Source organism: Poecilia reticulata, linkage group LG7 (genome assembly GCF_000633615.1).
Source record: "Poecilia reticulata strain Guanapo linkage group LG7, Guppy_female_1.0+MT, whole genome shotgun sequence".
Lineage (NCBI taxonomy): Eukaryota > Metazoa > Chordata > Actinopteri > Cyprinodontiformes > Poeciliidae > Poecilia > Poecilia reticulata.
Window position 1 is genome coordinate 26940138 of NC_024337.1, and position 27109 is coordinate 26967246.

At 41.5% G+C, this 27109-nt stretch overlaps 2 protein-coding genes across 4 annotated transcripts; both read right to left on the bottom strand.

Moving 5' to 3' along the window:
- Window positions 1-666: 666 nt before the first annotated feature.
- Window positions 667-14825, bottom strand: erbb3b (erb-b2 receptor tyrosine kinase 3b). 2 transcript variants are annotated; one of them, XM_017305984.1, is made up of 28 exons: window positions 14228-14825; window positions 11889-12043; window positions 11581-11767; window positions 11232-11357; window positions 11060-11122; window positions 10762-10880; window positions 9065-9206; window positions 8805-8918; window positions 8598-8715; window positions 8446-8519; window positions 7903-7993; window positions 7274-7395; window positions 6648-6780; window positions 6462-6555; window positions 6014-6171; window positions 5850-5894; window positions 5052-5193; window positions 4383-4502; window positions 4210-4308; window positions 3855-4040; window positions 3629-3784; window positions 3462-3537; window positions 3215-3361; window positions 3000-3097; window positions 2733-2906; window positions 2544-2615; window positions 2166-2448; window positions 667-1620 (listed from the first exon to the last, which is right to left on the bottom strand). In XM_017305984.1, the coding sequence occupies exons 1-28, from the start codon at window positions 14304-14306 to the stop codon at window positions 980-982; spliced, it is 4014 nt and encodes a 1337-aa protein (XP_017161473.1). In that variant the 5' UTR covers window positions 14307-14825; the 3' UTR covers window positions 667-979. The 2 variants fall into 2 exon arrangements, with proteins under 2 accessions (XP_017161473.1, XP_008411911.1); XM_008413689.2 differs by having other exon boundaries at window positions 7274-7476; window positions 14228-14824.
- A 1926-nt stretch (window positions 14826-16751) lies between these two features.
- On the bottom strand, window positions 16752-24804 carry arf3a (ADP-ribosylation factor 3a). 2 transcript variants are annotated; one of them, XM_008413687.2, is made up of 5 exons: window positions 24703-24804; window positions 21737-21912; window positions 21539-21649; window positions 19140-19264; window positions 16752-19044 (listed from the first exon to the last, which is right to left on the bottom strand). In XM_008413687.2, exons 2-5 carry the CDS (start codon window positions 21882-21884, stop codon window positions 18883-18885), a joined length of 546 nt encoding a protein of 181 aa, XP_008411909.2. In that variant the 5' UTR covers window positions 21885-21912; window positions 24703-24804; the 3' UTR covers window positions 16752-18882. The 2 variants fall into 2 exon arrangements, with proteins under 2 accessions (XP_008411909.2, XP_008411910.1); XM_008413688.2 differs by having other exon boundaries at window positions 21737-21901; window positions 24703-24776.
- Between the last annotated feature and the right edge of the window lie 2305 nt (window positions 24805-27109).

Here is a 27109-nt window from a genome sequence, read left to right on the forward strand (position 1 = left end):
TTGAAATAATAATAATAAAATACAATTCCCCAATAAACCAACTGAATTCGGAATTCTGATTTAAAACGCTCCCGAGTAGACGAAACGTCTACCGAGCATAAAAATGTGATCAAAGGTGAAGAAAAAAGAAGAATCCATTGTGTATTCTGTTTAGTCGCTGTAAGTGGTGTCTTGGCATGCCATCTTATTTAAAGACAAGAACAGATAAAAGCTAGTAAAATATATTAAATATTATTACAATCATTTTTACTGAAGCTTTTTTTTTTTTTACAAGTACATAGTACATAAGTAGAATTTGTATGCTAACTTGAACTATGGGGGAATTAGAAAATATCGATATTTATATAGCAGGAAAATTTATTTTGATAATGGTACTGTTTAAGATATTCTTTTGCCTCGCGTTATGTCACGTTCTGCTGTTCATGATGTCCCTCAAGAAAAGCTAATCATAATTTTGGTTCTTTTATAAAGATTCAAGCACAATGCAAACCAGTGAATGAGTCTGCAGTCATACAAAATGAATACCTTTATTTTTTTATGCAACTACTGTGGTGATAGTGAAACCATGTACAGAACACACATCAATGATACAATGATTAAATATTTGCAAAACCATGAAACCACATTTAAAAAAAACATTCACTTATATGTAAATATAAAGTTCAAAAGAGGTTTAATAATTAATTATATGATATAATAATTAGCCAATGAAAAAAAAGTGAAGTAAAAAAAAACAAACATCCTATCTGAAGATGATAAGCTTGTAAACACTTGTAATTTATGGCTCTGCACTTGACTCATATTTGGTTACATAAATTATCACTTACAGTAAACACCAGTGAAGTAAAAAGAAAAAATCTTTTTTATTTTATTTTATTTTCAAATAAAACCAAAATAATCTGGGGGGGGGGAAAATCTTAGAAAATGTCACGGATGCAAATATGCATCCGTTCCCCTTTTGCTGTCCCAGTCCGACTGATTATGTGCGTACAGCATCTGGTTTGAGGAACAGCCTGCTGTGCCAGTAGTCTGGGTTGTCAAACGATGTGTTGTTGCCAGGTTCCCTGATGCCAGCACACACCTTGATGTATTCCCCGATCCCTGCACACCTGTCACTGTCCGTCTCCTCGGGAACAGCCCTCGTCTTTGCTGGGAGGTTCTCATATTCCGCGTGCCCCCGCTCACCAGGCACCTTTTCAAATCTGCTCATCTCCTCATACACCTCCACCGTGCCGTCTCCAGCTGCCGAAACATCTGCCCCGGGCACAACACCACCACTAGGATCCTCTGGAACTGTCGCTTGTTTATTTGTGTGGCAAATGTCAGTTTCTTCTTCCCCCTTTCCCTCTTTGACCGAGCCCCGGGCTGTTTGGTCTGCCTCCGCTCCAGTCGTCGAAGATGTCTGACTCCCACATCTCTCCAATTCTGACTCACCTCCTTCTGAAGAGTCTGAGTGCCTGATATCCATGTATTCATACCTACAAGTTCCTCGGCCCACCTCTGTTTTATGATCCACAGATTTGATCTCTCTCCTGCTGTGGAGCTGATCTTTCTCCGTTCCATCTCTCTGCTTTGCTGCTGCTCCTTGACAAGCCTCAGGTATCTGATTACTTTTTGTACCTGAGAGCATAGAATAGACAAAGACGACTGGATGAGAAGTTTTAGTGATGTATTTATACTCAACAGCAGAATTCACAAAGTCACAAAAACAATCAGCCGAAAAGTGAAACTTGCATCGTATAAATTCATTAAAAACAGAATGATGTATTTAAATTGTGTCCAGTATTTATTTTATTTTTTATGATTAGTTCCTAAGATTATTTTAAATGAGACCAGTAAAAAACATTTTATGAGGTAGAAATGGAAATGCCCCCTTCTCAAAAGTATTTAATGTCATGTACAACAAATTCTTGGTCACATTTTGTACTGGTCCTGAATAATGTTCTAGTTTTCTAAGAAAAACAGTTTGGGGTTTTAATTAGTTGCAAGCCGTATCCATCAAAGCGTACACCGAAACCCATCACTCTGATGGTTTTCAGAGAATATTATGATTCGTTACATGAATCTATGCAAAAAAAAAAAAGTTTCAGTTCCTAATTTAACAAACTGAAATAAAATAACATTCAATATTTTAATTTGTTGACAGTAAGAAAAGCAAAACCTACTTCTTTCTGGGGTTTCAGGTGACCCAGGCAGAACGTAGCCATAGTGGTCCAACTCCTCCTCATCCTCCTGCGCCGTCCACACCTTGTAGGAGGACGGACTGGAGGCCGTGGAAAGCTTCCTGTGACGATTTAAAGCCACATGAGGGCTGCTTCTCTCTGAGCCTAGCCTTGCTCGGCGAAGGCTTCCAGCCCGTAACCCCTCTGCCTCCCTGCCATTTCCTCTGACCTCTGATCTTTCAGGCAGTGTCCGCACAGAGCTCAGGCGAGACCGGTGAAACCACAGCTGAAGCGAAAAATTATGTATCAGACCTAAGAAGGTTTGAATGAATGTCAGTTTACTGGGGAAATTGACAGGGGATTTCTGTGTGGTCATCACACCTGACGGATGTTGTCTACTGGACTTGGGGTCATTGGTAGGTATCCGGTCGGGCCAGGCTGAGATACACCACTCTAAAAAGGTCGCAGAAAAAACAAGAAGAATGCCACTCACTGATCGTGTCAGTAGTTTAAAACCAATCTATCATTCCAATGTAACTAAGACGCTGATGTGCATTTGTTGTTTGTTACCCTGCAGGAATTTATCCTTGAACGAGAAAGACTCCACGATGGAGAGTGCTGCAGAGGAGGCGTAGTCAAACCATCGTCCAGCCCCTCCTCATCTGCGTCTTCCAAATCTGCATCCAGAAGTCCTCGCTCTGACTCTCTTCGATGGATTTCTCCAGGCGGGGCGTCTTCCCCTTCCTGTGACAGGACAACAGTGGAGGAGCAACTTTTACGATGTAAAATCAAGGATAAGTAAAAAAAAAGCTCTGAAACAAGAAACATCATCCGCACCTTAATGACAAGGTATCTGTGTGGATCTCTTGCCATCCTTGTAAAATCACTCGCTAGCTCTTTGAAGGTGGGCCTCACGTTCTCGTCAATCATCCAGCCTAAAACCAAATAAAAAGCAGTAAACTGTTTGCAGATGATTGCATAGAAGCAGCCTCTGTGACGAGAAAGCCTCGACGTGCTTGTGTTCACACATAGGGAGTGATCTAGAGGCTCACATTTAACCATGACCATGTAGACATCAATGGTGCAGATGTGGGGCTGCGACAGACGCTCGCCCTTCTCCAAAAGGCTCGGCACTTCCTGAGGCTGCACTGACACGTACGGCTGCGCCCCGAAGGACATCATCTCCCACACCGTCACTCCTGTCCAGGAGCAAAAATGCTGCTTTTAATGTCTTTTCTTGGGGTTCACACACAGTCAACATCTACACGGATCGCTTCGTATGACGAGTAGGTTTCTTACCGTAACTCCAAACATCGCTTTGATGAGTGTACCTTCGAAACAAGATGCTCTCAAGCGCCATCCACTTTATAGGTGTCTGAATGGAGTGGACAAATGAGCATTGCTTGAAAACGCAAAGAAAATACATTGGCGGGTGATCTCACACTGAACCAGATGGTAGCATCTACCTTTGTGTCTGTGTAGATGTATTTCTTGTCATCTGGATAGAGGAGGTCTGCCACGCCGTAGTCCGAGATCTGGACCTGATAGTCGTTCTTCAGCAGGATGTTGCGGGCAGCCAGATTTCTGTGGACCATGCGGTGTTCCTCCAGGTAGAACATACCCTGAGATACAAGCGGTTTTACTTTACATTCAGTCTAAGACCTTACTCGGAGGAGTCACAGCTGTCTTTACCTTAGCGATCTGCACACACCAGTTGAGCAGGCGCTGGGGGTCCAGGCTGTTCTTATGCTGTCTGATGTGCTCCAGTAAGGAGCCACGGGGACTGAGCTGGGTCACCAGCTGGAGACTGGGACCAGGACAAATTCCCAGCAGTCTAACAATGTAAGGGTAGTCCAGGCTGCCCATGGACAACATGTGCTGTAAATTGAGTGAATGCATTTTAGACATCGATTAGTATTACAGCAAATCGATAGAAAACGAGCATTACTGTTTCCTTCTTGGAATATTTAAGCTGCGAAGAAAAATTATGCTCTGTTCATGCCATTTGGTGTTTTTATATATTTTAAAAAAATTTGATGAGACTCACATCAGTGATCTCAGTGAAGGCTTGTCGACTTGAGCTGTCCTGGATCGTCTTTATTGCCACAGGGATCTTGACCGTCTCTCCCTCTGGGGTCCAAAAGCCCTTAAGCACACTGTATTTTAGATCATGGTAGCTCCATGTCATATCAACCGATCACAAGACAAAATTAATAATACCTTGTGTACCGTTCCAAAAACGCCATAGCCAAGGAGTTTGATTTTTTTCAGCTCTGACGGCCTCAAGATCCGAGCAAAAACCTTTGTGCCTTTCTCTCCCGAACCCAGGGGCTCAAAGCTCTGTTGAAAGCAGAACAAATATTTAGCTGACTCCTACAGGGTTTTGAAAAGGTTATATTGGATTATTATGATTTGTGCATTAGAGTTGGGTTCTTTAGATTTACCCTTTACCTTTATGGTCTCCTATTCTCGTCTCTATATTTTGCTATTTTCTCTTTTCTTTCCCTGCCGTCCTGCTCCCCTTCGCAGCTGTTTTACATCTCCTGATTCTCCTCTGCCTACGCTTTCCCTCAGCTGTGTCCCTTTCAGTCTGATTAGGGTTTCAGGTTGTGGTGTACCTGAGATATAACCTACCTCATTGAGACCAAAATATAACAAAGTTTTGGCAAGAATTGAAATGTGTGTTCACAGACACCCAAAATCTACCCTGACTGAGACCGAGTTACCTTTAAAAGGAAACATTTCAAAATCCACTGCTTTTTATCTAAGTTCGTGGTTACTTTGTAACAAATGTGGAAATATTCAAGAGTTATTAATACTTTTGCATGCCACCTCTTGGCAGAAGCAAATGTGTGTGGCAGGCTTATGTTATGGTGTTTGAAGCCTGACCTCTCCGCTCTCCAGGTATCTTCTCATGGCTCTCTTGCGACGGATGGCAAGGCCTCGGTGGTACAACAACCCCAGGAAGAACAACCCGAGGCAGAAAATCAAACAAGCTGGGACTGCCAATGCTATACTTGTGATCTGTCCGCTGCAGAAGGAAACAGAGTTGTTTTAAAAAGAATGAGACGTTTTAGCAGGAACCTAACCTGAGCTTTCTTGCCAAGATGTCTTTTATAAAGGAAATATTTTGGAGGATTTATTTACATCAGGATATACTTTTGCATGTTCAACAGTTAAAAAGTGGATTGAAGCGCAAACCGAGACCTTCAAACATACTCAGCATCTAAGAAGACAAAGACATGTTGATTGGTTTAGATGAATCTAAAAGAAAAAAAAAATGTCACAAATTTTCTGAATCTAAAAATTGTAATGTTAAATTTCTATCAAAACTGAAATGAAATGACAAATAAACTTAGGTAGGGATAAGCATTCTATGATCATGTGCTGTTCTCTTTAAGAGGGGCTGGCCATCTCTCCCTATCGATCATCTGCTAATCATCTACCAGCTTAATCACATATTCAGTCAAAACAGTCAAAGTAACCCTGTTATATAACGTACGAGGGGTTTTCTCTATTTTTTTGTGATAAGAATCACAGCAGACAAAGTTCTGAAAATTAAACTCATTAACCAAAAAGTGAGCGCAGCAAAACTAGCTTTTTAAACTGACCAAGCAACAACCACACGGTAATAGCAGAACGTTGACATGCAGTGTTTTATATCCACCAGCAGGGGGAAACACTCACCTGCCGCCTGATATCTTACAATCGTTTAAACCTGGGCCCGCGCACCTGCAACACAACATCCCAAACTTTTTCTGACTGGAAATGGATTCCATGAATATATATCACTTTTATACATGAGTGAAAGCAAACCTATTCATAAACGGATGTTTTAATCTCACCCTTACCCCTGTGTGCAGTTGGGATGACATGGTTCACAGTGGCCCTCTTTGTTGGGGTATTTGAAAATTAGTCCTCTGTGTTCGTCAAGTACTCCAGAGGGACAAGAGGACATGCAGTAGGGACCATCTTGAAGATTGGAGCAAGCCACGCATTCATCTGCCCCCTTCAAAAGACAAAGATAGAGAGCAATGAGGAGAGTTAAACAAAAAAACTTATGAAAACACGATAAAACCAGTCAAAGTGTTAATTGTAATGTAAAAGATTAAAATGAAAACGAATCAGAGAAGCAAATATAAACACATTAAAGGTGCACAGCAGAGAATTTCATATTCCAATTTTCAAGAACTTGTTTTTTCTTATACAGAGAATACTTGAGTAACATGATTAAAACACATTTGAACTTATAAACACTATCCTAGTTACGGATTAAAAAAAAAAAAAAACACATATTACCGTTCCTGTGCAGCTGACTTTTCCCCTCTGAGGCTTGCACTCCGGATGACAAGCGACACATTCTTCGTCAGATCTTGCAAATTCCCTCTTTTCTCTGCAAACACAATATGTTTTTAGAGCATGTGCAACTTTACTAAAGGCACACATGAGCTGCAGTCACATAAAAGTCAACCCAAAACCGCTGACCCAGACACAAAGTTGCAGCTTCCCACACACGTGCCGTGACGGCTGTAGTTCCTGCAGATAAGACACTGGTCAGGGCCGGGGCCCCAGCAGCCTGCGTCTGAGCAAAGAGGGTCGCACACACGTCCTTCTGCCACTGCACACAAACATGACAGTGCCTCAGACATCTACTGGATGAAAGTTCAAGGTTTTTTCCGCCCTTTTTTTCGTTTTAAGTGACTGTAATAGCTTGTAACATACGGTGGATTCTAAATGTACACACACCTGTTAAAGTGGCTGGTTTCAGTATGCAAATGCAGGAGACCACAAAAGAATATTTTTCACTATTTCTATTTTTATTGTATCATATATTCTATGCAACTGAAATAAACAAATCTGACTGGGGAGAACATTGTTAGAAAATACAAATACAAGATCTTGTCTGAACGTCGTGTGATTTATGTCACATTAAAGGTGTAAAAAGTTTCCATATGATTTATAATATCTCACTTTTTCTTAAGAAAACCCTGTTAATTTGGCAGGGATACCTTTAGTCGTAAAAGCTACCTCATCACTACAAAGTGAGCTCCTTTGTGATATTCAAGTCGAACATGTGTTTTGTCGTCATGCTTTAAAGAAACGTGTCTCACCACACTCCGCAAACGGCTTGTTGTTGTTGAGGTTGTTGACTCGAACTCTGCGGCCCCTGAACAGCTGCGTCCAGTTCACAGTGTGGTGATAACAAAGGTTGGCATTCTGACTGATGTACACGCTGCCGTCGTTGATATACCGCAGAGAGCGCAGCCCGAGGGAGGTGAGAGTGGGGATATGTATCACCATCAGAGAGAATCGCCTTTTGTTTTGGGGATTGGAGGACACACACACACACACACGCACACACACACACACACGCACACACACGCACACACACACACACACACACACACACACACAGAGGGTAGTTAGCTTACAAAATGTCTCAGACAGTTAGGAAGTTTGTATTTCAGACTTTATCATTTGGTTCTGAGCAGTCTATGTCATGTTTTAGTCTGGATGTGTGACAGTGCACAGCTGCAAAGAACAAGACAAGTGGAGAAAATGTTAATGTTAATTATAAAAGGGAAGAATATAATAATAGGTGTTACAACAGAGCGTGTGGATTTAATATAAATTGGTTTTAGTTTGAGCAGGAAGCGTCAGACCCAGGTTTTAATTACACGATAGGTGCTCCTTTGCACAGATTGTTAATTTTTTGTGTGCCACACAAAATCATCCTTACTTGTGGAGCGACCTCCCCTGAATTGTCGTGAGGCTTGAAAAAACCGAGAGGTTGTTTAGCTCTTTAGGCCAAGACTGGATGTTAAGAATATCTGAGAATGAAAACATTACAGTTCTTTATACATGCCGAAAGATGATCTTTAATAATCTATGAATGTCTTAGGTTTGCTAAAAGAGATTTTTTTTTACCATAACATAAATCCTAGTAATTCACTGAGATGATTTTAGACACAGGAAGCAGACTTTTTGCCACCTGTAGATGGTGTGAAATAAACCATTTGCTGTCTAAAAGTTGTTTGAGGAACTTTTGCCACTTTTGGGAAACTCAATTTCCCAAAAGTCTTTTTTTGTTTTTTTAAAGAAACTAACAATAGCCGTGAAGTCCCTCAGTTTATATTACATTGCTCCACGTCTTTACAGTTAATAAAAATTTAAAACGTTTAAATACAGAGATTTACTTAGAAGCAGCAAAATCATGGCGACTGCCGTCTCTGTGAGGGAGCAGAGGCTCCCTAAACGGAAAAACCTATCTGTAAATACAAACCTGTTATTTCCCTCACGGTGCGGAACACCTCCAACTTTTTGGCATCGAGTGGTGGAATGTTTTTAAAATCATCTCTGTGAGGACCAGAAAACACATCATTAACATACAAACTGTCTCTTTGTTAGGCTCTCCTCCAGTGGAAACAGAGTTACCCATGAATCCCTGTGACCAGGAAGTGAAGGCTGCCCTGGATCTTGGTGCAATTAACGAAGCTGTCGATGTTGCTGGAATCCACCGTCTGTCTGTGCTCTGCGCCGGTGCCGTTGCACACTGCAGGGATGATTCCATCCAACACTGCTTTTTGATCACAGACAGCGCTATGCTAGGGAAAGGCTGAATGGTGCTTTAGTGCTGCTGACCTTTCGGGCAGAATCCACTGCAGAGCTCACACTGCCTCTGGCCGTCTCTCTCCATCTCTGTCTTGTCTGGAGGACAGACGCTCACGCAGGAGCTGCCGTCCACCACAAAATGAGCTGTGGACAGAAAATAAGAAACAGGAACAAGTCAATTGTTACAAAGCCACAAACACATGTACACACACGCCCACACAGAGCAGGCTTTGTGAACATGTAACATTAAAGCAGACTTTAAAATCACAAGCATTTCATGAATTACTTACTAGGACACTGAGACACACATATTGATCCATATTGGTACTTTGCATTGGGATTGGTCTCCATTTGAAATGTCTGTTTGTTGTAAATGAGGGTCTGGGGGCACTGAGGCACGCAGGCTCCTGAATCGTTGAAATGACGGCATGCCTGAAGGAAAGAAAAACACCTTTGACCTATTGGCATGACATCTAATCAGGGCTGATTTGAGTGTATCTATGCATGTGAAATATTTTGCCATTTCTTAAATATCTGTTTAGGGCGTAATGCCAAATCGTACAAACCAAATCCCTCTATACTCATTTGTTTGTGTAACAAAAGCACATAAGAAAATGAGACAGTGGTTCTCAGATCTGATTAGCATAAAACACAACAGACTGCTAGTGACTTGTACCCAGAAGGTTCTGGGTTTGAATCCTGTCCTGGCTGGAATAAGACCTGAATCACTTTAGAAGCACCTGTATGACAAAAGGAAGTAGACTAAAATATCTCTAAAAGCAACACATCATGCTTTGATCTAAAGAAAATTATAAAAAAATGTCTATCAATCTGCCATTTCCATTGGCTTTGGGACTCCAGAAAAATACATCTGAGGTGCTGATAGCTTCATTTGTCTCGGTTTAGGTCGATATTCATGAATCAGTAATAGGAAAGAGACAGAAAATATGGCATCCATTGAAAAATTTCAAGGTGAAAACCACTGCTGGACGAAAAATAACATAAAGAAAACAGACATCTTGATGACCTCCAGATCTCTTGGAAAAATATTCTACAGACTCCAGACATAAAAGTTTAGCTTTTAAGAAAGTGTGGGTCCTGTTACAACATCATTTCAGCTATGCAGCTAGCAAACCAGCATGGTTTAAAACAACCTCTAATTGAACTCAAAATAAGAAAGGGATTCGACCCAACTAGAGTCTAGATCACCCCAAGATCACTAAGTCTTCTTAAAAGGTCGAGTCTCTGAGAACAGTTCTTCAAAATATAATCAGTGTTTTCATCAAAGTTGAGCTGACTGTCCAGGAACGACCCAAGGTATTTAAAATTTGCCACAGTTTCAACAGGTTGGCCATCAAAATAAACTTTAACCACTTTAAGGTCTTGTTTAGATCATTTAATTAGCTCTACATTCTTAAGAGAATGAAAAATTTATAATAAATAATAAAGACTTTGCTGTATTCTGATTTAGTAATGCAATTATATTAGTTGTGTCACCACCCCTATGGCACTAGAGGTAGTAGCAACCCCGAAAAGATGCGACTAAGGAGCAGATTTAGAAGTACACCGAAAGTTACAGAATTTGGTAAAAATGGTGAGCTTTGCTGAAGTAATTAAAGACACAAGTTCAAATCCATGCTGAGAGTGGAACTCCTTCAATCAGTGCTCCTCCGCAGCACTGATTGGCTCAGCAATGTAACGTGATCCTCTGCAGCAAGTGATGGCAAAGCGGGGCGACATCACGACTTTACACAAGTGTGTCTTTACCTCCGTTGCAGAGGCTCCGCCGAACCCCTGAGACCGAACCCCTGGGGTTCGATCGAACCCAGGTTAAGAACCACTGGCTTAGTCAAAGCCTAGACATATATCCAGTATAATTGCTGCGTTGTGACCTTAAACATGCTTCAAAACCTTGGTGTCTCAATTTAAAACATTCTGCACAGACAAAAAGTGTCTGAACTGAGAAGCCACACAGCAACAAACTTACAAAACAATCCTCATCCAGAGGGCCTTTGCATCCTGCTGCACACTCGATGTGGCAGCAGTCCCTGGGGCTTCTCCCAAAGCAGCGTCCGTTGCACTGGGGAGCACACACCATCTTAGTCACTGAGAAGACAAAAGACAGGAAGGTTGAACAGAGTTCATGGTCGTCTGCTCATATTTGTGTGTGAACGTCTTTAACTGGGCGTCCATGAATAGAGCTATTCAATTATTACAAAAAAAAAAGAAAGAGAAGGATGAAACACTTAAGAAACAGAAATTGCAACAGTCTGACAGGGACTCACAGATCTGACACTGGTCTTTATTTGGTCCCCAGCAGTAATCGCCGCAAGATTTGTGACACGGGCCTGAGAGAAAGAGAGACGAGTTCAGACAGAAGACAAACAACTCAGACAAATAAAGAGACAATGGAAAGAGCAACGGGTGCATCCAAGATGAGATCATTCAAAGTCAGACCTCTCTCCCCGTTATTTTGGATGTCAATCGGAGCGCTGTTGTCTCGAACAATATCTTGCCAGAAGATCGAGGGGCCATAACTCAGGAATTTGTTGTTAATAATCTGCACTCCGCCCTCCAGAATCTCTAAAGATATAAAAGAGACATATTGGGGGGGGGAAAACAGCAGATCATCCTGGAGCAAATTTTTCAATATGTTGAAACAAACTTTAGTCTTAATCAGTTAGCATTGATTTGCCTTTTTTCATTATTATTATTATTATTATTATTAAACATCTTCTTTTATGTTTCTGGGATGCTGGACGGCGTACTTCAGTTTTTTAGCTCTAACATAGCGCACGCATTTAACCTGTCAGGTTTAGGAGTCCAAGCTGTCGCAGACCGTTGGAGCCTTCCTTGGGATAGTTGAAGAAAACCGACAAAGCGAAGCGTCTTTCATACAGACTGTTTCCTCTGATCACCCGCAGCTGTCCTAAGGGGATCTCCTGAACGTGGTTCATAGCAATGAGGACATAACCGGTCACCTCACGGATTGTCTGGTGGTGAGATGGGGGGTGGAGGGGGAGAAGAGAACGATGATCACATATGAGATTCAAATTAATTCACTGGTCCACATCTACTACTGAGGCTTAAGCACAAAACTGGGACTGTGTTTACCTTGAGGAAGGAGAAGTCCCAGTTACTCTCAATCTGAGTGATCTCTAGGTTCCCCATGATGATCTCACAGCCGCTGTAGCGGTCCTTGATCAGGTTGTACTGAGTCTCCTGAGAACCGGTGGAGCTCAGACCGTTCTGGGTACCCGGACACACCTCTGGCAGAAGGAAAGTGAAAAGATCCTCACTTTTATAAAAAAAAAAAAAAAAGATCACATTTTCTCTTATCAGCAGTTTATGGTTTGCAGAAACATGTTTACATGAAACAAATAGATGGACAGAAGTTCCAAAATAATATCATAATCAAAGCTGTCATGGAAATGACTCATTTTTGTGCTTTTATCACATTTTGTTATGCACCAACAAGCAAAGTACTTTATTCGGATTTTATGGGATAGAGCAACATAGAGAAGATTGTAAAGTGGAAGGAAGCAAAAAATGATTACATTTTCTTTGCAAAAAAAGTTATATATAAAACTACTTTAAATGCATCACTACTGTTAGGTGTATTGAATAGAACAGAAAGGGAAAGAAACATCTTTAGTCTCAAAGTGGGGAAACTCGTTTATATCAGCAGCACTTTGAAGCATGCATATTCAAACTAAGGTCAAAATAATGAAAAGAGACTTTACAGTAAGGACAGATATACGACATAAGAAAATAATACTGCACAGTTATTTTAAATAGCACAATCTGTCTAAAGGAATTGTGCACCTGAATATAGGGCCATTTAAAAATGTGATATTTGTGCATACAGAACAACAACAGACTCTTCACAAGAAACAGAAAAACCCTGCAAATAACAGCAAACATGGTTTTGCGCAAGCATTTGTACATCTATAAAACGAAACATTTTTGCTCATTTGTCTTTGCAAAGCAACACAAACTCAGTCAGGCTGGAGGGAGAGTGACTGCAAACAAATAATGTCAAGCTTCATGATGAATTCTTCATGGAGCAGTTTTTGATTTTGACAAGACTACAGTAGATCATGAATATGATTTGAGCTAAACGTTGTAGTTGTGGGTGTTTGTTGGGGGTTAGTGCCTGAATGGAGAACCTCATTGTGGCGGATGGTGTGTTCAGGGAGGATGTGGAATCTTGGTTTTGCATGTTGGCCACAAGGTTTCACTTTGGTCTCGTCTAAGCACCTATTTCCACAGACATTTTTGTCTCCCGCATCACTTGTGGGCAAACTGCAATTCCAGCGTTCTCTTAGCAATAGCTTTACTTTTCTCATCATTCCATAAAGCTCAGATATTTGGAGTGAATGATTTATAGATGTCCTGTCTAGAGATTCTGAGGCAAACAGGCAGTCGGGCGCAGGAGCAGCCCAGGCCCTCAGGGTCGTGAAGAAAAGGCCGACGGGTCGAGGTTTTTTTTTTTTTTCCTTCTTCCTTCAAACAAAGCTCAGCGTTGTGATAAAGCTATAAATGTGGACTCTGTGTCTCAGAGAGCAAAGAGTGATGCACTGACATACAGAGCTTCTGTGTCTGTATGTGCGCGTCTGCAGGGAAAGTGTTGCTGAGCTCATACCAGAAAGACAATGGCCCATGTGTGAGTAGGACGCTCTGGCGGAGGAACGGAAATATCATAAACGGAAAGAGACGCGTTCCACCTCCTGGCAAGTGACTAAAACTGTATGTTGTTCTGGCTCATTTTGTGCAGAGATTAGACACCTGCAGCAGGGTACAGATCATGAGTCATATTTCCTGTTTTTATTTTGAACTTTGCAGGTAGAGGCACGATCGTTCAAGCTGCAGTGACATGACGCTCCCGGGGCCTTCGTGTCAGCAGTGACGCTGCACACAGCTGGAACATCCTCAGTGAAATACACTTGCAATTAAATCCTACGCATGTATTTCACTCGTAAGTAGGACTATAAAAGTTTTGAAAGTATAACTACAGGTGTCTCTCTTGCTTTCTGTTCTTCACTCTGGTGTTTTGTTAGTCAATAGTTCGATTATGAAACACAGTGGTGGCAGCATCACACTGTTAGGACAGGGATGCTGGAGTTAATGGGAAGGCGTATGGAGCTAAACGTGGGGCAATCATAGAACAAACAAACACACACACACAAAAAAACATATTAGAAGATACTTTGAGAATGGTCCAGTCAAAGTCCAGACCAAAATCCAATGAAGAATAGGTGGAAAAGACTTGAGATTGAGATGTTCAATGAACTTTGTGGTTGTAGTGAGAGACCAACATGTTTGTAAGTTACTCGTGATATTTAGCATTGCAAATAAAAAATTTTAAAAAATGGTTGAGAAAAAATATATAATAAAACATGAAGCCACATTTCTAGAGACAAATGTTTTTTGTATAGTATAAATTTACCTACCTTCATGTGATTGAGTGGACCCAGTGTGTATCCTCCATGACAAAGCCACACAAAGTAACAGGACGTGCTGCTGGTCCATGCTCACTGAGATTTCAGCATGTCAGGATTTAGATCCTCCAATTAGCAATATAGGAGAGAAATTCAGTGGCTCTAACGAAGATTAAGATATAATGATTAGATAAATATATGTAATAATAAAAATAATAATAATAATTAGACTATGTGAAATTTCCTTTGTTCCTCCAAACATTAGTTTCAGGAGCAGACTGATGGATCCAAACAATTCCACCGAAAACCGCGAATAACCAGCAGTTTGGTCTCATCGTGGAATTTCCCTCCTGGAGAGAGGGAGTCTGATTGGCCCACAGCCAGAATTATTGACCAATCAGAAGCTGGTCCGTCTCCCTTACACTTCCCCCTCACCCCCTTTTCCTCTCCATGCAAGAGAGTATACTTTGAATCTCTGTCAGGATTAAATAATAAAGAGCGCAAAAAGTTACAAATACAAACATGCAAAATGACATATTTTCGAATCAACAGATCCAGAGCGAACCTTCCTGGTGTGAACCACCCCGTGTGACTCTGTCTGCAGTTGTTTTGGTTCAGCTGCTGCATGTGGACGCAGCTCTGATGAGTCTGAGTGGACGCACTGTTCCCCCTGTAAAGAGCAGTATTGTCCGCCAGAGTCGCGTCAACTGGTTAATCACCTCTTTGATGCGTATGAAGCTGCCTGCCACAAAGGCCACATTGTCTGATGGTCAAGTGACTTCTGAACCCAAAACAAGAGCAAGCTTAATTTGGGGAAAATGGCTTCAGAGAAGACAAAAATTCCTGAGCTTGAATCTGGGGAAGCTAGGAGGCAGACTAATCTATATAATCGCTGCTAATGGACGGGTTATCGGCAAGTGCTTCTGACGGATTGGCTCATAATCTTTTCTTTTTTTTTTTTTCAAAGAGATCAGGAAACGTGAAAGCTATTCGCTTGTGCAGATTTTTTTTTTTAATATTCCCTTTCTGATGTTAAACTTTTGCATTAAATCTGTCCGGACTGAAGTAGAAAATTAAGCGATAATACCTTTTGTTAGAAGTTGAAATGTACGGGATTGTCTGATAAATTTCTGTCCAGTAGGGGGAGCCAGAGTCTGAGCGCTGGCTCCTGGAGTCCCAGTCTGCTGCAGGTGGACTCAGTGTCAGCGTTCATAAATGCAAGGTCATTTGTTTTTGTTTTTTTTAAACTACTTATTTGTTATGCTTGCTAGTGCTATGTAGCATTATATTCAGCTATAACTATTAAGATCAAATAAAACTTTGTGCAACCTTGGATCTGTGTAATCAGAAGCTGGCCACAAAGTGACACAAACATCATTTAGTGTGAAGAAGTTTAGGATGTGATATATTGCACTGGAAACAACACACATGAAAAAAAGAAAAGATTTTAAAAAAAGAAAAGAACGTGCTTATTTTCGTTTTTAGTCCTATGCTTTAGATGAATAAGTGATGATTTCCTTCAGCGTCTGCGTCAGTGTCCTGGTGGCCCCGGTCCGGTGGAGAAGCAAACTCTGAGCGCTCCCTGCTGTGGCCTTTTGCAGCAACCACTCCCTTCAGAGATTGATGAATTGATTGTGTGGCTGCTGCCAGTGTGTCTGTGCCCTGGGCGAAGGTGTCCCGGTTACGGGTGGGAATCCCAGCTATGGCATCCGCCCTGGGGCCGCCATTGTGGCCGTCCTGCAGGGGGCCCCGGGGGGGAGCTGGTGGCTCTGGGAGCAGCTCCGACTCACATACTGCTGTCACACCCTTGGAGACACAGCTGCATCCTTCCCCCCCCACATGCCCTACCGATCAGCTCAGACAAAATGAGTCCGCAAGGGAACTAGGAAGACTGTGCCAAAGTTTTCTTAATGCCACCAGCTTCGGATGAGGGGGGAGAAAAAAACAACAACATGTAAAGTCATGTTCTTCACACCTGTTTGAGGAATTCTTTTGGTGTCCACCACCGCTTTAGAATATATCAATAAAATACAATATTACACTGAATTTTTGTTCTTGTTTTAGGGCCTTCAGTACAATGTGCTTACATATTTGGATATATGAGGAATTAGGAAAAAGGACATTCACAGTTGGAACATTTTCAGATTTTTCAAGACTGCTTCTAAGGAAGCCTGTATTGTTTTATGTACAGCCATGTATTAAAAAATTAGAACATGTTCTGATGAGGCTTGCTTAAAAATAAAAAGGTATTAGAGATATAGCTGTTAAGCCCACATTTCTGTATTAAAATGTTTAATTTTTATTGCTATCGTCTGATATTTTAACCCTACGTTTTAATTAGCTTTCAGCAAAAAAATCTGTCATAATTAATTATAACGAAGGCTTGAAAATATCCATGTGTAATCAAACTTAGTGAAAGGATCTGACGTAAATAAACTTTTCACAAACGCCCTAATTCGTTGAACATGACCGCATATGGTCAAAGCATTCGAATGCTGAGCTTAAAGCAAACAAAACGTTACACAAGAAGCAGAAACAAGAGAAATCCGTTTAATTTGGTCGTTTATTGATTTTTGAAATACCAGGAATCATCAGATCATTCTTCATTTTCACACCAGGTTGTGTTTACGTCCTCTTCATATTCTAACAGAGTTTCCTTCTGAATCAATTTCTGGAAACACGACAGAACAAAATGTTGCCCGGCCTCGTTTCTCTTCCCCTGACGATGATGATGATGATAATAATAATAATAGTAATAATAATAACTATAATCTCTGAAAGAAGGATGTTTAGCCACAACAGTGTCACAGATATCAGGTGAAATACTGGACGTCTTCTCCACAAACAAACCTGTTATCAAAGAGGAAAGAAACCACTGACTTAATAAGGCCACAAAATGAAAATTCACAGCAAACAGAACATGATAGATAAACACGTCACACTCACACGCACAAGCTGTTGTCGGTTATAATCAGCTGCCAACTCGCTGACCCCTTTATCTACAGTTTAACCGAGAGTAACAGTGGATCACTTCTGCCACAGTAACATACAGTATATACAGTTGCGCGCCGACATAGAAAAAGCATGCTTGTTTGCATATTAGAAGGTTTTTCCAGTAAACTTTACACAAATTCATGACAATTTTTTTTTTAAGTACAGCATTGATCCAACCAGCAGCAGTAATTCTGACTAACAAATATAGTCTGAAGGAAACAGGCCAGTACAGTATATTTCACTTTTAATTACACATCTTTTACAGTATTAACATGCCTTACGATGCAGGATGACTTTCAATCGCTCTCTCTCTTGTTTTCTGACTGTGCAAAAACTCAAGGCGTAAAGAAACATCGACCTAAAAAGATGAAGTTAAACAAAACGAAGGAACAGAAGGACAAGCAGAACAGGACAGTGCGTTCTCGCGGAGCGATAAATGACAATGTGCGACGAGACACATACAGAGATCTGGTTAGCAAAAGCCGTAGCACGTGTGACGGACGAGCGAAGCCCCGACGGATGAATAAGCCGAAGCAGAAAAACTGGGTTTTCAAATAAATAAACATTCAGAACCGAGTAAGCTCTAAAAACCGCCAATCACATGCAGTGCTGAATCACTCTCTGCAGCGGCAGCGTTTTTTTTTTTTTTCTTTCTTCTTCTTCTTCTTCTCTCCTCGCTAAGCTGGTACAGAGTGGCTGTCTGTTCTGTCGTCTGCATTAGCTTGGATATCACACCTCGCTGAGGCCGGATGAGTTGTCTTTAACCCTCTCTGAGCCGTCAAGAACATTTGTTTTATAGTATTTACAGCAGAAGCCTTCATTAGTTCCCACAAGGCCAAATGAGGGATATGTCCATGCAGGTTGGGAAGCAGCAATAATGCACACTTAAACTACAGAGACTTTCTTTTGTTTTTGTTTTTTTTTTCCACACAGATGCCTGAGCAGCACGTGCACATTGCATTTAAGAAAAAGAAATCATTCAATGCACTTAGAGCTTAACATCAATCGATAAATAAACAAAATGAAGGCGATTGTTCACATCGGCATCAGCAGAGTTCATGTTTCTCGAAAAATAAATAGAGAAAAAAATATGTTTCAAATAAATACAATCTTGAACCTAATTCATTCTGTCACATAAATAAAATCTGGGGAACACATCTCCACGCCAGTGAAAGCTTATTTTGTCCGAGCTCGCTCACTGCATGTAAAATTGTGAGTTGATGTTCTAGCATACTGTCCCTCTACACGTTTACGACATTCTTTGCGATTCACACCAGGTTTGTTGATTCTAAGGTGAGGCGGTTTCTGCCGCCATGTTCTGAAAAATGGTAAATATTCGATATAAATCACAGGCTGTAAAGAGGTGGAGAGTCATACGCCATCGTTGTAACGTTGCACAATTAAATCCCGATATTTGACGCGTTCAGTCTGAAAAGCATAGATCGGTTTTGATCAGCTTTGACACTATTTGTTTGTAAATCAGTACATTTAAAAAAATAAAATTAAAATCTCACCACAGATCCAAACGAGTCAAATGAATCAAAAGTACAGAAATGGAAATATCAGCGGGGGGGAGTCTATCTCCTGGGAGCTTTTTGAGTGATTTCTCTCTACTTAGTGAACACAACAGACTTACTGCAACCCTCCACCCAGACTCTTCCCCGACCAGCTCCTCACTTCTTGTTCTTCAGCTGGTTGGCCAGCCAGTCCAGGCCCTCGTAGAGGCCGTCCCCGCTGGTGGCGCAGGTGGCCTGGATGTACCAGTTGCGGTGGCGTAAGGAGTGCAGGCCCAGCTTGTCCGTGATCTCAGCGGCGTTCATGGCGTTGGGCAGGTCCTGGGTAAAAGCCACACAGAGCAGAGCGGTCAGGTGAAGAAACTCCTCAGCTGAGGGGAAAAATGGAAAGAAGAGATAAAAGAAGAGGACTTCACCTGTTTGTTGGCGAAGACGAGAAGAACGGCGTCCCGCAGCTCGTCCTCGGCCAGCATCCTCATCAGCTCCTCGCGGGCTTCGTTGACCCGCTCGCGGTCATTGCTGTCCACCACAAAAATCAGACCTGCATCAAAAAAAAAAAAAAATAAGAAAGTCAAAAGATTAAGCAAGCCCAACCCCCAACGTCACATTAAAAAAATAGGCCTACATGTTGTTAAGACTAATTCTGTTAGAGGTTGTTTCAAAATGTCTGACGGTAATCTGAAACAGCAAACGAAGCTGAGCTAAAGCATTAGTCAGATGTGCCCTCGAGTGCTGTAGGCGAGCATTCTGCTGTCTCGTTAGCAACAAAGTGCAGAAGCTCGAATGTATTTTATTGGAATTTTATGTAACAAAATATACAAAGCGGAATGAAAACGAGAAGAAAAAAATCTTTAAAAATGTGCTGTGCATTTGTTTATGACCTTTGAAGCAGCAATTCTGTTGCAATTACAACAACAAATACATTTTTTTATCAATTTACTTTGTGCAAAAACACTTAATCTCAGTAAAATTAGTAGGAGTGTTTGTCCACTGTGAATTTCCAAGAGATTGCAAGAGATTCTAACTTGAATTTAGGTTTTGACTGGGTCATTCCGACACATGTAGCCGTAAAATAAGTGATTTCATTGCTGCGCTAGCTGCAGCTAGAAGGTGAACGTCTACCTCAGTCTCAAGTCTTATGATGTCTTCAGTGATTTTCCCAGTATTTCCAGATTGGAGCTGCAGCTATCTTCCCATTAGCTCCCACTAGAGGTGTGCCGATCGATCGGCCACCGATCATAATTGGCCGATTTCCGTGAAAAAGTGCATGATCGGTGATCGCCGATCACGGTCTCTTGTTGCCGATCACACAAACCGATCACCTGCATCTCATTTCGCAGCCTGCCTGTGCAGCTGGTCTCCTCTTTCCTTCACACTGCACAAACGCGCAGCAACAATCTATAACTGTGGAACTATAACACACTGAGTGAATGGGGAAGTTTGCGTATTGCAGAGGAAAATTGAAGCACGTGGGGTGAAGCACGTCAAAATGCGTCTACACGACAAATCTAACATGGCATAAAAACAATGCCATACTTGATGGAGTTTGGCTACATCGAGGCTTACTGCAGTAAAAAAGACATATGGAGGATCAGACAGCAGGTAAAGCAGCACACAGCTACAAACACTCTCCCGGATTAGCATGATGGTCAGAAAGCTAAACAAATAACCCGCAAAATTATTTAAGTCTTCGAGGTGCGATGTAAGACGCTGGTTCTGCTCTCGCTGTTGAACCGCTGCTACGCGCTACAGGTAGTAATATTTCAGACGGAGCKCCGCTTCTGCTCCACCTGGTAGTGACTCTCACACCGAACCTCTGCTTAAAGCTGCAGCGTATAACTTAAAAAAAAAAAATTGACATATGTATTAAAACTTTCGCTGTCCTAACATGAATCAGATAATCTTTGAAAAAATAATCGATCTCCTCCCTGTTCTGCATAATTACTCCACTCAGTCAGAAACAGCCACTCAGAGCCAGCAGTAATCAGCTAGCCGCCATGCTATCAGGAAGTTTTCATTCAGTAACTCAGGATTGTTTATTGTAATGGAACCTGTATTTGCCTTTGAATGCTAAGTTTTACACTTAAATTTTTTGGCAATGCTTCAGAGCCTTCATGTTTTCAGACTGTTAAAGATAGCATTACCAATAGCAGTACAATTTGCACAATGCCTGTTTTGTTTTTTTCTTGGAAAAAGTTATTAAAAAAAAGTTTTTGTCTAAATTAAGGGGAATTTTTGGTTCCTTTGTCCATATAATGTAACCGGTAGTGTTTATGATTAAAAAAAATAATAACTATGTGATCGCTATCGGTGATCGGCCCTCATGGGTGATCGGAATTGGCAGGAAAAAACCTGATTGGCACATCTCTAGCTCCCACCAATTACACTTTCCCTGCTAAAACCATGCTCCCCAATGACATGATGCTGCCACTACCATGTCTTCTGGTGGAGATAATGTGTTTCTAGTGTGATGGGTCACACAGTGTTTTGCATTTAAGTGAAATGTTGGCCTCATTTCATTATAAAAACCTTCCATGTGTGTGCTGCCTCCCTCACGGCTTTTGCTTTGCCACTTTTGCAGAGAGGTAGGATTTGTGAGGTGAATGACTAATAGTTGTTCTGTGCACAGATTCTTCAATCTCATTCTCTTTCTATTTTGAGAAGATGGACAGAACTCTGTTGTGTGGTTAAGTGGATCAAAAAGGAGAGGACAGGTTACAAATGCACATCAAACATTTCAGTTCTCTTTTTTTTTCTTTTTAAATTGACTTTTTTGTAATCTGACAAAACTGAAAAAAAAAGTCCCTGAGCTCACCTTGAGTGTTCTGGAAGTAATGTCTCCAAAGGGGACGGATCTTGTCCTGGCCACCCACATCCCACACGGTGAAGCTGATGTTCTTGTATTCCACTGTCTCCACGTTGAAGCCTGAACAGGAAGACAGAGCACAAGGAGTTGAGGCAGATGCTTATCGCCACGCGCGACTGGCTGAGTTCTCCCTGTCTCATCACGGACCGATTGTGGGGATGGTGGTGACGATCTCGCCCAGCTTCAGCTTGTAAAGGATGGTGGTCTTCCCGGCGGCGTCCAAGCCCACCATGAGGATCCTCATTTCTTTTTTGCCTATCAGGCTCTTCAGCAAGTTCCCAAAGATGTTTCCCATGATGACTCGGACCTCAGCTGCAACAGAACTGTGAGACAGGTGACTGAGCAGCAAAGAGGGTGCAAATACAGTCATGAAGGAAAAAAAAAAGCGTCTTCTACCAACATTACAGTCTTAGTACACTCCAGGATTTGGCTTTAGAAGTGATGACTTGATCTTCTTTTTACACAATTGCCTCATTGTCTTGTGTTAGGATCAGTTGCTGTGATTAAATATCTGTAATTTTGGTCTAAAATGTCTAAAGGGGCCCTGTGACGTTAACGGACACATAACGTAGCCTGTGATGGACTGACAACCTTTCCCACCTCTCACCCCATTGGCTGTTTCAGATAGGTACCTGCCCCCCGACGACCCGAAGCGGGTTTAGCGGGTGGATGTCTAAAGGAAGAACCCTTCTCCTTGCAACCTTTTCAAGCATTTTCAATCTTTTTCTAATGCCGCTGCCATGAACTTTTTTAAAAGAACCGCTGACTCTTCCTGGATTGATGGGCAACCACCATTGCTTCTCAAAGGTCATTGCTGATGTCTTCCCAACTTGGCTTCAGGCTGACTCACATGTGATCCAGACCCAACAAACGAGCAAAACTCCTGCTTCTGTAGAGGTGGTGCACACTTTCTGACGATCAAAATATTCATGTACGTTTGATTAGCAGGATCTGGCAGCCGCGGTGTACTTAGCTTCCTCCCATCGTTTTCTTTTCCCCGTGACTTAAGACAGCCAGAACCACGGTCGAAATGTTAGCGCCTCAGCAACATCTCAGGGGAAGGTCTGTAAAATTCCACTTCGCACGTTGACGGGAGGCTGACCCGACTCTGCTACTGTAAACAGCTACTTTTACGCTACTGCTCTCTGGATCTCTGCTGTGAGGTGGATCAGCTTTCATGTGAAGCAGGTTAACTACCCATTCAGCTGTTTGCTGGCAACTGAAGCAAAGCAAGCAGAACGATCAATTTGCACGTTAAAGGACAGGTGAATTAGCCGGCGAGTTTGTATGGTACACACAATCAATACACTATATAAGAAACATCCTTTTGTCTTAATTTCTTTTTTAAATTATCTTAGACGCATTATTATTTTATGTCATTGTGATTAAAAATCCCCTTTTTATATTTTAGCCTTATTAAATGCACGTGCCTATTTGAATAAAATAAAACTGATTTAATTCAAATGTTTTATTCAACGGAACGTCTATATGGCGTTCTAGATTATTTTTGTTTGTTCACAATAATTCATAATCTCTGAAAACTGTTAAATGCAAAAACATATGAAGCCAGGGGAAAAACAGAGGCATTATTTACTTATTTATGGTGTCTAAAATTTGAATTTGTCAGATTGTGGTGACCAAACTTGAACTCAAGTATTAAGATGACTACTGTATGTTTAAAACATAGTGAGAGCTGCAGTGATAACCTTTAGATTTCCAGTGTCATTAATCAACTACACAAGGAGCTGCACAGCCACTGTCGGTGAGCTTGTTGATACAGAGAGTGAAGACAGAAAATGCTGAGAAATAGATTTTGTTGGTTTTTAATTTTTATTCATTTTAGCCATGTCCCTCACCACTACCATGAGAAAATTCCTCTGGATTAGCAGTTTAATCTTAGATGGGACATAGGATGTTTTATTCCTTTAAACAATCAAGCATAATATGTGTAATAGGGACCAAAACAAGAATGAGCTATTGGGAAATTGTCCTGTGGTCAAACTATTAAATGAGGTTTCCAGGGATCAGAATTGTTTGTCCAGCAAAAACCCACAGATGTAAGATTGAATTGAGACCTGGGATTGAAACCTGGAGGTCAAGTGAACATCTCATTGTTGTGATCCTCAAGTCATTTTGTTTCCCTTACCGCAGGGCATTACTCTGCTGAAAATGGCCAAAGACATCAGACTGTCAATGATCTTAAACTATGCTTGGTTATGGTAGGAGTCATGGCAACCTCTGCATACCGGCTTGCCTTCCAGATTATTTCCCTACTTCTAATAAATCAAAACTGAAGATAAAAGCTTCACTTGCTGCCTGTTATATGCCATAATAAGATCATAAGTGGCCACAATGTTAAATGCCAGATCTGTATGCTTCTCGTTCACTTCCACATGCAATATCTGTTTATCAATTTTGTAGTGGCGATATGAATTATCAATACCATTTTATCCCAACAACTTCAAAGCATTTCTACAGAGCAGCGGTGCGATTTGACATGCTGTTCAGTTCACTCTCTGTGGCCCTTAGTGGTTTTGGCCCTTTAATAGGCCAACTCTGCTGTTAACTTCTGCCAACGCATTTCACCTCAGAGACACTTCATGTAAGCAGGGTTTTCACGTGGGGCATCACAGTCCTCACTCTGGAAATCGTTGTCACATTTCAGAGCCAATAACAAATAACAAATATTTTATACAACATGAACAGGAAGGAGCTGCTAGCACAGTCTGTTACAGCTGCAGAGGGTTGCTCATACATCTGTCATAATGCGAGGCGAAGGGAAGGGAGATGCTGCAGTCCGAGCAGCCGATGGCTCCCGACTCGTTTCTCCGGTCTGGATACGACAGCTAGTCAGGTGTGCCTCTTTGCTTCTGATTTCAGCTCATGATTTTAGGGGCATTCAGGGGGAAAATGTACGCGTCGATTTGTGCGCTGTAATCCCCGCGTACAGTCACGACAAAAAAAAAAAAAACGGCCGGGTATCGTCGATAACACGACAGTTTACAATGAAAGGTGCGTTTAAGGACGTTGGAACAGCGGCGTAATATTTCATAAATTAAAACTTCGAACACATCTGTTGAAATTTTCACCTTTTCCATCTCATTCACACTTACCCGTCAACGGCAGGCAGGACACCAGCTGGATTCAGCAGGCAAAAGACTGGATGATAGTCTCGCGATGACTTTAGGCTTTGCTGCAGTGAGTTCTCGCGATACATTGGACGCTATGAACGCATCTCACGTTTGCCATCCTCAGGTGACTTTCTCAAAAAGCAGGTGGACTGCGGGCACGTAGCTGCTCACTCTACATGCGTATTCAGTACAAAAACAACTAAATAAATAAATATAAAGTCACGAGAAATCTTCTCAAACGCTTCAGTAGCGTGTCTTTTGTCAAATTTATTTTAAAAATCACTACAATCGTCAACATTACAAGGTTATAATTTGATTTATACATTATTGGAACATTCCAGCAAAGCAGAAAATACTTTAAAAGTCTGTTTCAGGAATTCATTTTAAAATGTGAAACTTTTATTTGGCTTCTGTTTTTTTTCTCAGAGAGTTATACATTTCCAGTGATTATTTATTTTAAATATTGGAGACATTTTATCACAACATTTTAGTAATGTTCCCTTTTACATAAAGTACTGCATCAGTGCAAGAAGAAAACAGAAAAACAACTAAATTTACTTTTAATTAGCTGCTAGCTTTGCCGCTAATTAATAAAAAACACTTGAAATACATCAGTGCGTGTGTCATTAATTAACATGATTTATGAAGTTCACTTTTTCATTGATTTAATTTATGGAGATGTCACAGTACTTCAATAATAGCCTAATTATGCAATGCTTGTGTAAATATTACACATGGAAGGATGGATGGGTGGGAAAAAAAATCTTACATACATTTTTATTTTACTTTCACCGACCTGTAACATTTTGAAGACTAATTCTAAGTGTTTATTCAGCTTTTACGGCAAAGATAGAACATTTCTCAAACTCATAAAATAAAGACCGTTCGGATCAATAAAACAAATGGTAACATGGTTATTTGTCTTCCCACATTTCAGAAGAAAAAAACTTACCGTGAGCATATCATTAACACACCATCCTCTCAGCGAAAATATGTATTTTTTTGTCTGATTACAGTAGGCTACTCAATGAATTCTAAGTAACATAAAGTCTCCTGGTAAAGCATGCTTAAATAATTAACACAGGAATCATCTTTATGAATAAGTCATTGCCTGACTGTAATTGGATGCCAAGTGATACTTCCTGGCAGAAGCCACTCTCGTGTCACAGATAATAAAAGTGACACAAGAGGCAACAGAACAAAGTGAATTAATATCTGCTTTGGTTTAATCTACTTCAGTCATTGTTTTTGGTGTTTTATCATGCGCCGGATGCTTGTTTATCCACCAGAACCAAAGCAGTGTGATTAAATGACACAACCTGAAACCAGCTCGGCAGCCGTGGGTGAATCCAACATTTGCCTCTCTCCTTCCGCTGTGTTGCGTGTCAGTCAGCGGTCCGGTAAAAGATGTGTTTATCAATTCAGCGGCGAAGGCTGGGGAATCAAAAGGGGAGCAGATGTTTGCAGCTGCGCACCAGATTACGGGGTGGAGTGGATGGTGGGGGAGCAGGCCCGGTTTTGGAGCTCGGCGAGGGTTACAGGGGGGTTACGACGGGCTCGGGTGGCGGCGGGAGAGGTAGGGTGGGGAGTTATGACTTAAAGAAGCCTTTCCTCTGATGTGTCTGCCAGCACGCACCCCAAGCAAATACAATCACAAGAGTCGCTGGTTCTGCTAGCTGAACTAATGAGGGCCTGCACGTTGAGGGCAGGGGCTTTGATGTTCTGGGTAGCTGGCTCCTTGTGTTTTCTCTCCCGCTCTCCTTCTCTGCCTGTCCCACATCAAAAAATGCAAGGGGAGTTGAGAAGCAGATGTTTTGAGGCACATTTTTATACACAGTACAGTTCATTCACCCCATCTCAGTAACTCTGTTTGTCCACTGCTTCTGCATCACCACGGCATGAAGGGCAAGAAGACCTATTCCCCCCACATCTTCATATCCAACTAAACACTCTAAATCGCCTTACTTTATACATATAATCATCGTGTCAGTCAAGGCGGGTGACTTTTATCTCTCCTGACTTCCTCGCTGTGCCTGCCTCTCTTTAATTTCAGCCCAATCTGGATGTCATTACTCAGGGGGGGTGGCTATAGGGGGGGGGGCAGTCTATGTGTTGCTATGCATGTGTCTCTGCAACGACGACGAGGGGGAGAATGGGGAAGAAAGAAAAAGTCCACCCAACCTCTGTCTCACACATGGGAGAAACAGTGACAGGAAATTCCCTTACGCAGCAGCTCCAGGGTGAAATGATAAAGGAATGAAGAAATGCAAACCAGAAATCCAGGCCTTTATCATTCCAAGCCATTTGCAGTCTCCTGCTTATACCTTCCCTGCGTAACCCCTCCACAACTCCCTCAAAAAAAAAAAAAAAAAAAAAACACATATTACCG

Bases quoted from the DNA above. Each gene is read 5' to 3' on its own strand.
- erbb3b (XM_008413689.2), bottom strand. From the start codon at position 14,306: ATGGACCAGCAGCACGTCCTGTTACTTTGTGTGGCTTTGTCATGGAGG. The intron at 4,041-4,209 runs GTGAGTCTCATC...CTCAATTTACAG, and splicing joins CCTTCACTGAGATCACTGAT to CACATGTTGTCCATGGGCAG. The intron at 2,449-2,543 runs GTGTGATGACCA...TTTTCGCTTCAG, and splicing joins CAGTAGACAACATCCGTCAG to CTGTGGTTTCACCGGTCTCG.
- arf3a (XM_008413687.2), bottom strand. From the start codon at position 21,884: ATGGGAAACATCTTTGGGAACTTGCTGAAGAGCCTGATAGGCAAAAAA. The intron at 19,265-21,538 runs GTGAGCTCAGGG...TTTTTGATGCAG, and splicing joins TTACTTCCAGAACACTCAAG to GTCTGATTTTTGTGGTGGAC. The intron at 19,045-19,139 runs GTGAAGTCCTCT...GCTTTTACCCAG, and splicing joins TCGTCTTCGCCAACAAACAG to GACCTGCCCAACGCCATGAA.